This window comes from Myotis brandtii, unplaced genomic scaffold, assembly GCF_000412655.1.
Source record: "Myotis brandtii unplaced genomic scaffold, ASM41265v1 scaffold1612, whole genome shotgun sequence".
Classification (NCBI taxonomy): domain Eukaryota; kingdom Metazoa; phylum Chordata; class Mammalia; order Chiroptera; family Vespertilionidae; genus Myotis; species Myotis brandtii.
This window is the reverse complement of record NW_005355890.1, coordinates 1175273-1188257: the sequence shown is the minus strand read 5'-3', so window position 1 is coordinate 1188257 and position 12985 is coordinate 1175273. Positions and strand designations below refer to the sequence as shown.

Sequence of the window (12985 nt, the reverse complement as noted above, 5' to 3'; positions counted from 1 at the left end):
GATTGCCCCTAACTGCTTCTGCCTGAAAGCCTGATCACCCCCTAACCACTCCCCTGCCAGCCCGATCAATGCCTAACTGTTCCCCTGCTGGCCTGATTGCTCCCAACTGCCCTCCCCTGCCAGCCCGGTTGCCCCCAACTGCCCTCCCCTGCTGGCCCTGTCACCCCCAATTGCCCTCCCTTGCTGGCCTGGTCACCCATAACTGCCCTCCTCTGCAGGCCTGGTCCTCCCCAACTGCCCTCCCCTGCAGGCCTGATCACCCACAACTGCCCTCCCCTGGTGGCCATCTTGTGTGAGGGCATGATGGTCAATTTGCATATTACCTCTTTATTATATAGGATGCCAACAAATTGGACAATCTAGAAGAAATGGATAAATCCCTAGAAACACACAATCTTTCAAAACTGAATCAAGAAGAAATAAAAGATCTGAACAGACTGATTACAACTAAACAGAAGTAGTAATAATAATAATAATAAAAAACTCCCAACAAACTAAAGTCCTGGACTGAATGCCTTCACAGGTGAATTTTACCTAACATTCAAAGAAGAACTAACACCTATCCTCCTAGCACAAAAAATTCAAGATGAAGGAAGATTCCTAAGCTCATTTTACAAGGCCAGCATTGTCCTAATCCCAAAACCAGAAAAAGACACTACAAATAAAGAAAATTATAGGTCAATATTTCTGATGAACATGGATGCTAAAATCCTCAACAAAATATTAGCTAACTGAATTCAGTGATACAATAAAAAGATCATGCACCATGATCAAGTGGGATTTATTCTTGGGATACAAGGTTGGTATAATATTCACAAATCAATTAACATGATACACATATAAATAAAATGAAGAATAAAAATCATGTGATCACATCAATAGATGCAGACAAAACAGTTTGACAAAATCCAGCACCCATTTATGATAAAAACTCTCAGCAAAGTGGGAATAAAGGGAACATACCTCAACATAAAAAAGGCCATATATGACAAACCCACAGCTAAAATTATACTTAATGGGGAAAAACTAAAAGTGTTTCCCTTGAGATCAGGAACAAGACACAGATGTCCACTTTCACCAGTCTTATTCAACATAGTATTGGAAGTACTAGTCATAGCAGTTGGACAAGAAGAAATAAAAGGCATTCAAATTAGAAAGGAAGAAGTAAAACTATCATTATTTGCAGATTACATGATACTGTATATAGAGAGCCACAACAATTCCAGCAAAAAGCTGTCAGAACTGATAAATGAATTCAGTAAAGTAGTAGCATACAAAATAAATATCCAGAAATCAGTTGCATTTTATACACAAAAAATAACAGTATCCAAAAGGGAAACTGAGAAAACAATCCCTGCTACAATTACAAAAAAACCTAAAATGCCTAAAAATAATCTTAACCAATGAGGCAAAACACCTGTACTCAGAAAATTTAAAGACCGTGAAGAAAGAAACTGAAGAAGATACAAATAAATAGAAGCATATACCTGTGCTCATGGATAGGAAGAATTAACATCATTAAAATTTCCATATTATGCCCTAACCGGTTTGGCTCAGTGGATAGAGCGTAGGCCTGCGGACTGAAAGGTCCCAGGTTCAATTCTGGTCAAGGGCATGTACCTTGGTTGTGGGCACATCCCCAGTGGGGGGTATGCAAGAGGCAACTGATCGATGTTTCTCTCTCATCGATGTTTCTAACTCTCTGTCCCTCTCCCTTCCTCTCTGTAAAAAAATCAATAAAATATATTAAAAAAAATTTCCATATTATCCAAAGCAATCTATAGATTCCACAATAGATTCCACACAATTCCTACTCAAATACCAATGGCATATTTCACAGATCTAAAGCAAATAATCCAAGAATTTATATGGAACCACTGAAAACCCTGAATAATCACAGCAACCTTGAGAAAGAAGAGCAAGGTTGGAGGTATCATACTACCTGATTATCAAACTATACTACAAGGCTACAGGATGATACTGGCATAAAAACAGACATATGGATCAATGGAACAGAACAGCGAGTGCAGAAATAAACCCAGGCCTGTATGGTCAATTAATCAACAACAAAGGAGGCAAGAATAAACAATGGGGTAAAGACAGTCTCTTCAATAAATGGTGTAGACAAAACTGGAAAGATAAATGCAAAAAAACGAAACTAGATCAACTTCTTACACCATATACAAGAATAAACTCAAAATGGATTAAAGATTTAAATGTGAATATTCGAAACCATAAAACTCCTAGAATAAAACATAGGCAAGTAAAATCTCTGTCATTTCAGCAATATTTCTTCTGATATATCTATTTGGGTAAGGGAAACAAAAGAAAAAAATAAACAAATGGACTACATCAAACTAAAAAGTTTTTGCACAGCAAAGGAAATCATCAACAAAACCAAAGACAACCTACTAAATGGGAAAAGATATTTGCCAGTGATACATTTTATAAAGAACCGATATAACTCAACACCAAAAAACAAACAACCCAATTAAAAATTAGGCAGACGACCTGAATAGATACTTTTCTAAACACACAAGAGGCCTGGTGCATGACATTCCTGCACTGGAGGTGGGGGTGGGGTCCCTCAGCCCGGCCTGCACCCTTTCGCAGTCCAGGACCCCTTGGGGGATGTCCCACTGATGACTAAGCCACAGTTGGACATCCTTAGCACTGCTGTGGAGGCAGGAGAGGCTCCCGCCACTGCCGCGCTTGCCAGCCCGGCTTCTGGCTGAGCGGTGCTCCCCCTGTGGTAGCGCACTGACCACCAGGGGGCAGCTCCTGTGTTGAGCATCTGCCCCCTGGTGGTCAGTGCGCATCATAGCGACCAGTCGTTCCGCCATTTGGTCGATTTGCCTATTATCCTTTTATTATATAGGATTATTATATAGGATAACAGACATATGATGAAATGCACCAATCAAAAAACATAGGGAGAGGGACCTGGAGATTATTATGCTAAGCGAAATAAGCCAGTCAGAGAAAGACAAGCATCACATGATCTCACTTATAAGTGGAATCTAATGAACAAAATAAACTGATGAACATAAAAGATCCAGAGACACTGAGGCATGCAACAGATTGACGAATTTCAGAGGGAAGGTAGGAACAGGAAGAGATTAACCAATGAACTTATGTGCATAGCCCATGGACAGACAATAGTGCGGGGGAGGCTTGAGGAGGGGACATCTGTAATACTTTCAACAATAAAGATAAATTTAAAAAGTGAAATAAAATTCCATTACAAAGAGCACATTCTACAGTCCTGGTGCCGACTCTAATATAATTTGACGTATAATTGGAATAGATATTTGCAAGGATCTATAAACATTTTGCAAATGTTGACTCATCTTGCTTTCTGAATTAGACTTCTGGACTTTTTATTCATAACCTTTTGCTTTAATTCACTGAGGTTCAATGTGGAAAGCATTAAAAAAATAAAACCTCTCCAAATTAAGAAAAAAAATACTTAGAGTAGCTGAATAGATAAGAAAACAAGATCTGTCCACAAGAAACCAACCTTAGAAAAAAGACAGAAACCAACCTTAGAATAAAAGACACACAGAGACTGAAAGTAAAGGGATGGAAAAAGATATTTCATACAAATGGAAACAAATAAAAAAAAGCTGGGGTAGCAATATTTATATCAGACAGAAATAGACTTTAATAAATATAGCACTTGTGCCTGCAGTGTGGTTCAGTGGTTGAGTGTGGACCTATGAATGAGGAGGTCACAATTCGATTCCTGGTCAGGGCACATGCTTGGGTTGCAGGCTGGATCCTCAGTTGGGGGCATGAAAGAGGCAGCCGATCAATGATTCTCTCTCATCACTGATGTTTCTATCTCTCTCTCTCCCTTCCTCTCTCTTAAGTCGACATATAAAGAAATATAGCACGTGCTTTAAACAATGCTTTCCCTCTTTCCCTCTTTGCCTCTGTATTTAATTTTACACAATTTCTTTAAGCAGCACTTATTTTGGAGCCCATGATCTCAGAAGAACCAACATCACTGACATTCATTCATCTCAAGAATGGAAACATTTACTGGGTTGCCAGTCCAGAAGCTTGAGAAGAACATGGGAGGCGGGAACAGCACTGTCCTGATGCAGACCTCATTCCTAGGACTTATTAGGAGGGTGGGTTCTCAGTGCTCTCAGGGGTCAGGAATTACTACTGGCTGCGCTCTTTCTTGGAAAGAAAAGAGAATGTACCTGCTAATACTGATACTGATGGTCGTGATTGTGGTATCTTAGCAACACAGAGACAGTTTATCACAGGCTTGGAAATAATTGTGGCATCAAAACCTTCTATAATCCTACTTAACAGTTGGATTATGATAGAATGCAACATATTTCATCTTGAGTTCCTCTGGAGTTTTCTCTGAGCTCATGGGATGAGGAGACTGAAGGTGGCACCCAGCCAGTGCAGTTGGTCCAGACCCTCCTGAGAATCCTCCACGTGCAAGCAGCAAGCATGGTGCTCTCACACTGTGCAGTGTTCCAGCGTTCCGCTACATGCAGAGGGCTACTCAGTGATCAAACACTCTTCTGATGAGGAGCGTAGCTATAAAACGTGGACTGCGAGCAAACATGGCTTTATCATACAGCCAAAGTTTAAGCTTCAGGGATGCTCACTTTCATGGGCCCCGCTGACACAAGCCCCACTGCAAGTTTCAGTTCTCATTAAATCTAATTACATATAGTTAAGCAGCTATTATGTCACTATTTGAAAAATATTCTAGTAAAGTGGGAAAAAATGAATAAAAACATACTACTCAAATATGGTAGTCGAGGTTGAGTTAACATTTCAAGTATCAAAATATACAGCATAATAATTCTATCACAAAAGTTATTATTTTAGCTTGGGCAGCACTGTATGCTGGGCTTATAAAAGCCAATATATAAAAACGTTAGAGAATATTTTTGCTCTCAAATTCAAACATGTTTCCAAAATTCAAATACATTATCACCTAACTATAAAAATTAATGACTTCATAATTAAAACAAAGCATAACTGGGATATATACAGGAGAGCCCAGTTTTAATTTAATTTAATTCTACTGTATTTGCCAATACTAATTAGGCTTATAAAGTTATCTTTCCTTTCATAAAACAGCCAAGTAAGAGTTCTTGATGTTCTCTAAATTAAGATGTTGATACAGAGGCCTTTTGTTTATCAAAATAAGACCACTGTATTAGAAAAAGTTTAATACTTACCATCAAAACTAATACTTGCAACTTTGGTATATTTACTTTCTGAAGCTTTTAAGGTAATTGGTTTAAAGTGTACCGTTATAGCGTCATTTTGGGGTGTGGGTCGAACACTCTGCAAAGAGAAAAATACAGATAGTAATGCTTTAGTCTAACCGTTCAGTTACATTACACTGGAAAGTATACTGGAAAAGTAAGGCAGAATCAAAATTTTAAAACTTTAACTATGTGGTCCCTTTAAAATGGAGTAAGCCAAACTAATAAAATGTCAAATTAATTTCAGTAGAATATCTTTATGAAATAAAATGATCAAAAGAAAAATGTATGATAGATAAAAATCTAAAGACAAACTAGTATATGGGGTGTTGAGTACATAAAACAGAAAAAAAAAGGTATTTACTTTTTCAAGTGAATGCCTAAGTCATAAATAAGAGAGGGAGACACGAAGATTTATGACGGAGTCACTCTGAAAGAATCCATAATACTAAAATTTGTCCTCCTGGCTATATGAAGATGAACAATGAACATGAATTTGGGAGCTGCTGCCCCTTTGGCAAGACGGCGTTGCAGAGCCACTCCTAACGCTGTTTTCTGTGCTCCAGGGTGTGCTGTGCAAGCGAGGTGCTGCTGGCCAGGGGCAGGGTTTCATTCCCAGCTGTGGCACTGAGCAGTGACGTGATCGCAGGAATGTGTAATCGGAAGAGGTCAGAATTCTTTAAACTTAATAAAAAGTAACTTTTTAACTAATGATCCTCACTGACACAAAGCACTTTTCATTGGAAGGAACTTTAAAGATCCTACCTTCTTTCCCTGTTTAGAGGTGAAGAGAACCGTGCAGTACTGAGTGATGTTTCAGTAGCTAGGCATCAAGAGGCAGAATTGGAAACGAGGGTCCCGACTCGGTCCAGGGCCCTTCTTCACCTGACACCCCATGCCCAAACATGCACTAACATAATCACTACACACACTGCTTTCCACTACCTACAGGCAGAGCATCTCTGGCCCACTGCTGGTAACTCAGCCATCAGCAGGTCTTGACTGGGCCTGGAATCATGGCCCTAAGTAGCTCTGTAGTTTCTGTGCCTGAAATCTTCACAGCTAACAACCGGTTGCTATGACGCCCACTGTGGCCAGCGAACCAGGCTCAAAATTTTTTGGGCCCCCGGGCCTCTAGTCTATATATAAAAAGCCAGTGACCAGAACTCCATAACAACCAGAATGACCAGTCACTATGAAGCCCACTGCAGCCAGCGAACCAGCCAGATCAGGGGTGGGGCCGGCCGGCCAACCCCCCCACGAACCTTCCTCCAGCCAGATCAGCCTGCAGCCCCTTCCCCAGCCAGCCCCGCCCCTGATCACCCCCCCTACCCCAATAGGGTCAGGGCCGGCCAGCCAACCTCCTGCAGCCCCTCCCACTGCCCGGCCTGCCCCCAATGGGCTCCCACCACCCTGATTGTCCCATAGCCTGCCCCTAGTCAGCTCTGCCCCTGATCAGCCCCCCCACTCCGATAAGGGCAGGGCCGCTGGCCAACCACCCATGGCCCCTCCCCTAGGCTGCTGGACCCCGATTGGCACCCCCCACCCCATTTGGGGGCGGGGCCCACCAGCCAATCGCCCTCGGGCCCCTTCCCCCAGCCCGCCTGGCCCTAATCAGCTCCTGATTGGTGTGGGCGGCCAGCCAACCTCCTGCCATCTCCTCCTCTCCACAGGCCCAGCCCTGATCCGCCCTGATTGGGGCTGGGCCTGCCGGACCCCACTCGTGCATGAATTCGTGCATTGGGCCTCTAGTATTAATATATTTATTATCAATAAGCTTACTGTAATTAACAACCACTTAAAGTACAAGTCTCTTCATTCCTTGAAGGGTGTGTGTGTCTGTGTGTGTGTGTGCTCAAAGCAGTTTGAACTGTAAGATGAACAAAAACTGGGTAACGTTTCATTTGGTTCCATTACACTGTACTACTATGTTAGTATTTCTTCTGAAGGAAAGGGAAGCAGTACAGAAGCACATGTGACAATCCCATAGTGACCAGTGTGGGACTGAGTAAGCTGCCCATCCACTGTGGGCCTGATTTTTTCCATCTGTAAAACCCTAGGGGTTTGGATTAGATATCTTCCAAGAGTCCATCTAGCTACAACATTTTTTATTCTATTAATTTTGCTGTGTTTTCAAATTAGCCAGTTTCATCCTGAGGTCAAGATTGTCAGAGACAATCTTACAAAGCTTTGAGGAGGACTTTCACAAATATGGCTCCAAACCCTCTCACCTGCTTGACTGACTAGGACAGAGTAGCAAGGGGACTGTGACTGTGTCAGGCAAGCTTCTAGACTACACGGAGCACGAACAGCCACAACACTTCTGAGTGCTGTCAGCCTGCAGAGCACCACGTGGGAAATAGCTACACGATGTTTATTACAACACAGTCACTGTACATACTAAGAGCTTAGGATAGTTGATGAAAAAAAAAAGTTTTTCTCATATGAAACACCACTGCTAAGATTTTCCTTACCAGAGAAAAATTTTATACTCAATATTATTACTTTAAAATATGTTGCACTAATAGTTAACAAATATTCAGTTGATGTGTTTTATATAAGTAGTCTGAATTGTTGCCATTCAAAAAACCCCTAAATCAGTTAAAACCCATTTTCCAAGGAAACAAACAAAACAAAACAAAACCCTGAAATAGTTGGCTTATACTGGTGGCTTTAAATAAAAAATATGTTATTATTAACTTGTAATAAGCATATTTACACTAACATCAGTTACAGTATCAGTTAATAGCTGCTGCTTATTTAAAGACAACCAAGAAGTGGAAAAAAATGTGGCAAGATTCCGAGGAAAGGCAGGCTCCCACAGGTTCTAAATAGAGTCCCAGTCTTTTCTCACAACACTCGTACCCAACTCTCAAGTGAGACTCAAGGTCCCAGAACTTTCCGAAATTTACAACATTTGAGCAAGCAAGGAAAATAACCTTGCAGTATCTAGTAACTGTATAAAACAGTAACACAACTTTGCTAAGACTCCTATCAAGTTGATATTGGTAAAATGAATGAGTACACCCGTGACTCTTACTCATCAATTAAATTAGCATGGAAACTTCAGGCAAGTGTTCCTCTTAGAACATCTCAAGCAAACTTACTCCACATTTTATAACATTAATGTTCCATGAATGTTTTCTAAATATTCCCAAAGTTGCAGTATAGATGATCAATGTCAGGAAGGTGTGACCCGTGCATCTTGCCCACGAACAGGTGGGGAACCTGTATTTGGAGTTGCTTGCTTCAACAGTCCTCTATCTATAAAGATAATTCAGGGACTGAATTCTCTGAAGGGAAATTAAAAAACACACACAACCCTGCCTAGACCATCCTGAAAGCTACATATTTGTGAAATGGAGGAGGGCAGAGGCCCTCCTAAAATGCATCAATTTTGAAGTCTGGCTTATTACGCAGAAAAATACAGGAAAAGCCTTAGGAAGCTCTCATAAAACTCATGCGATCATCTTCTGGCTGGTAAGGTGAGAAGTCTTAAGCTACCACCATCTCAAGTGGACCACTGCAAAAGATTTCTAATATTCTGCAGTTCATTCTCCACAGAGTAGCTACTGTGACCTTTTACAACACATAAATGCTTAAAATTCTGTAATTTCTCACTGCACTTTAAAATCTTAACACGCCACAGAGCCCCAGCAGCCCTGTGAGTCTCGTGCCCTCACCTTTTACATTCAACCTTTGCATCTCCCATGACATCTAAAGCTGTTCCTGCCTCATGCCCTTGTACTTGCCACTATCTGTGCTGGGAACACTTGTCTACCAATTTTTCTTATGGGTGCCTACTTCTTAATCCTCAGTTATGACCACAAATGTCAGCTCAAGTGACAACCCTATCTAAACCATCCCCTACCCTCACATGCCTCACATTCTGCTTCTTTCTTTCTTAGAACTGGGCTTGATCTACAATGATGTTGTATAACTTTGGTGGTCTGATTCACTGTTGTATTCTCAGTACTCAGCACAGGAGGTGGCATATAATTGATGTTCATAAAATACTTATTGATGAAGAAATAAATAATGAGGAAATAACACAAATCTACCAAAACACTTGGCTGGTTGTAGGCTTTGGATATTAGAAAAAATACATACAAAGGCAGATACAGACGAGATATACAGACATATATATAGATCAATCGGTTTATATTTATTTCTTTTTTTCATTATTATTTTTTTACTCCTCACCCAAGTATATTTTTCCGTTGATTTTTTAGAGAGAGTGAAAGAGAGAAGGAAAGACAGAGAGAAATATCGATGTGAGAGAAACACATTGATTGGTTCCTCCTGTACACACCTTGACCAGGGCCTGGGTCAGGGAGGAGCCTGCAACCAAGGTACATGCCCTTGACCGGAATCGAACTTGGGACCCTTTGGTCTGCAGACCGACACTTTATCCACTGAACCAAACTAGCTAGGGCAGATCAATAGGTTTTTAATAGAATACCAATTTGAAATTAAAATGATATATTCATACAGACTTAAATGTCATTATATGCCTAATACACTTTCATGTAATTTCTGAGTTTTTAGTTGAATAAGTCACTTAAAAAAAAATGCTCTCACTTGGCACTCTCCCTCCAGGGAGCACACCTGTGCCATTCCCGTCTCCCTCTCCTTCCCCCACAGGCACTACCCCCTACCCTCTTAGGGACATGAGACTTGCAACCATGGGAGCAGTGGGCAGTGGCAGCTTTTCCCGGGCTAACCCCCTGAACTTGTCTCCAAGGACCCCTCTTCTCTGACTTCCCAGATGAGCCAAGGCAGCCCAGCCTAGGCTCTTCTGTTGCTTCTTCTATGTCCTTCCTATGTATGTTTTTGCTGTGGCCAATAAATTCTTGCTTGCTTTCCTATACTTTGTTTCAATAATAATAATAATAATAATAATAATAATAATAATAGCATAATATGCTAAGCGTCTGGTTGTCCATTCAACCAACCAAAGCATAATATGCTAATGATATGCTAAAGCCGCTCAACCGCTTGCTATGATGTGCACTGACCACCAAGGGGCAGAGTCAACCAGTCGCTATGATGTGCACTGACCACCAGGGGGCAGACGCTCTGACTGGTAGGTTAGCTTGCTGCTGGGGTCTGGCTGATCGGGACTGAGCAAGATGGGCCGGACATGCCCTGGAGCCCTCCTGCGGTCCCCTCCCTGCCTGGCCATGATCGTGCACCGGTGGGGTCCCTCGGCCTGGCCTGCACCCTCTTGCAGTCCGGGACCCCTTGGGGGATGTCAGAGAGCTGGTTTCAGCCCGATCCTGCAGGCCAGGCTGAGGGACCCCACTGGTGCACAAATTCGTGCTCCAGGCTTCTAGTAATAATAATAATAAGCTCTGACTCTGCCTTGGACAGGTGGCTCAGTTGGTAGGTGTGTCATTCCAAATACCAAAAGGCTGCAGGTTTGATCCCTGGTTGGGGCATGTACAGGAGGTACAACTGATGTTTCTCTCTCACACTGATATTTCTCTGTCTCTCCCTTTCCCTCTCTCTAAAAAATAAAATAAATAAAAATCCTTAGATGAGAATTAAAAACAACAACCCTGACTCATTTTCACTATTTGGAAAAGCCGTGCGCCTTATAGAATTGTTACATTAAATAAGGTAATCCCTGTGAAGAACCTCGAATGGAGCAAATAAGAGAGAAAAGGGGGTACATGGGCCTATTTAATTGCATCATAAATGTACTGAACACTAACTTTTTTTCATTCACATTCTTAGGCTTAACTGCTAATTTCATTTTTCTAGGAAATGTTTATTGAAAAAGACATTTGCTGTGGTCCATTCATTGTATGTAAAAACCTGGACCAGATTGGGCTATGTAAAGGCACTTTCCCATCAAATCTCTAAATCAAGCGTGTCAAACTCGCGGACATGCTTGCTCAACCCTCACATGGGAGGAGTGATGGCAGGCCTGAAGTCTGTCCAACAAGCACTGAAGTTCCCACTCTGACCCTGCTCTGTGCAATGGCCCCCCACACACTGAAGAAACCAGTATCAGACAAAAAGCATGCAGAACACACAAACAATACAAATGATCTGACATCTCAAACAGAGGCAATAGCAGAGTGGTCCACTGGCATTCACACTGCTACCCAAAGCTGAAGAGGAATCTTGGATGCTGCTAGGAAGTTGTGCTTCTTGATGCCCCTCTGTCAAAGGGAGTGTGGCTATGTTACCAGGTAGGGGATAAATTTGCTCCATGTAAACAATAGGCTAAAGAAGAAATCCAGCATTAGCAAGTTCAGAGAAAGTAAGTAGGGCCAAAGCAACCAGGACAAATCTAGCAGAAGAACAGGAAATTCTGGTATACTAAACTATAAAATTTTGAAAAAATGAACCATAGTTCTGGCTCTAGCCGGTTTGGCTCAGTGGATAGAGCATCGGCCCAAGAACTGAAGGGTCCCAGGTTCAATTCTAGTCAAGGACTCGTACCTCAGTTGCAGGCTCAATTCTGGGCCCCAGTTGGGGTGCCTGTAGGAGGCAACCAACCGATGTATCTCTTTTACATCAATGTTTCTCTCTGTCTCTCCTCCTTCCTTCCATTCTCTCTAAAAAAAAAAATCACTGGAAAAATATCGTCGGCTGAGGATTAAAAACAAACAGATAAAAAATAAAGTATTAAAAAAAAGAATCACAGTTCTGGATAAAAGAAAGATTTGAAAATGTTAACATACAGCAGTGATTCCTAGGCCTTTGAATTTCACTGACTGGTAAAATCTAGAATGTGCATGTGTTTATGCTTGTGGAGGGAAGTCTAAGAGAGGTTTCCTAAATTTTATTTTGTGAATGTGAGGATATTGGTGGTGGGGGAAGGAGAATCTCCTCCTCCTACTACTTTCATTCATAAAATAAAAGGTATTTTAATGTCATAGAAAAATTAACAAAACCAAACGTTAATTCTTTGAAAGGATCAATAAAATTGACAAACCTTTAGCTAGATTGATAAAAAAATTTTTTTAATATAGAGAAGACTTAAATTACTCAAATCAAGGACAAAAAAAAAGGACATTACTACCTACTTCACAGGAAAAGTATTATAAGAAAATACTATGAACAATGGTATGCCAACAAATTAGATAACTTAGATAAAATGAAAAATTCCTAGGAAGAATAAGCACTAGAACTGATTCAAGGAGAAAAAGAGAATGTGAATATACCTATCTATGTATATAAAACCCTAAATGTCTGGAATGACCAGAACGACCGGAATGACCGAATGACTTGTCGCTATGACACGCACTGTGGGGGGCGGGGCCGGCCGGCCAACCTCCCGTGGCCCTTCTGCCTGGCCGGCCCAGCCCTGATTGGGCAGGGCTGGCTGGACCCTGTGTAAGAATTCGTGCACCAGGCCTCTAGTAGCAAATAAAGAGACTCAATTAGTAAATTTTCAACTTCCCCAAAAGAAAAGCCTGGATTTAGATAGATGGCTTCATTGGTGAATTCTACCAAACATTAAAGAAGAATTAACACCAAACCTTTACAAACTCTTACCAAAAATAGAAGAGGAGGAAACACTTCCCAACAACAACACACACACACCTCTATTCATAAAGTGACAGCTATTTTAATGTCAAACAAAGAAACAGAGTGTTATTGCAGCATAGTCCTTTTTTAGAAAGGGTATTTAAAACATACACACACTTAAAATGAATATATTTTTGAAAGCAAGTCTATAAAAATACTAGAGGCCCGGTGCACGACATTTGTGTGGGTGCCGG

At 41.3% G+C, this 12985-nt stretch overlaps 1 protein-coding gene across 1 annotated transcript in view; it reads right to left on the bottom strand.

The window, feature by feature from the left end:
* TMEM131 (transmembrane protein 131) overlaps positions 1-12985 on the bottom strand; it is a 272545-nt gene that overhangs the window by 67365 nt on the left and 192195 nt on the right. The window contains exon 14 of the mRNA XM_014536436.1: positions 5217-5325. Coding sequence (XP_014391922.1) covers positions 5217-5325 — 109 coding nt within the window. The remainder of the gene's footprint in view (positions 1-5216; positions 5326-12985) is intronic.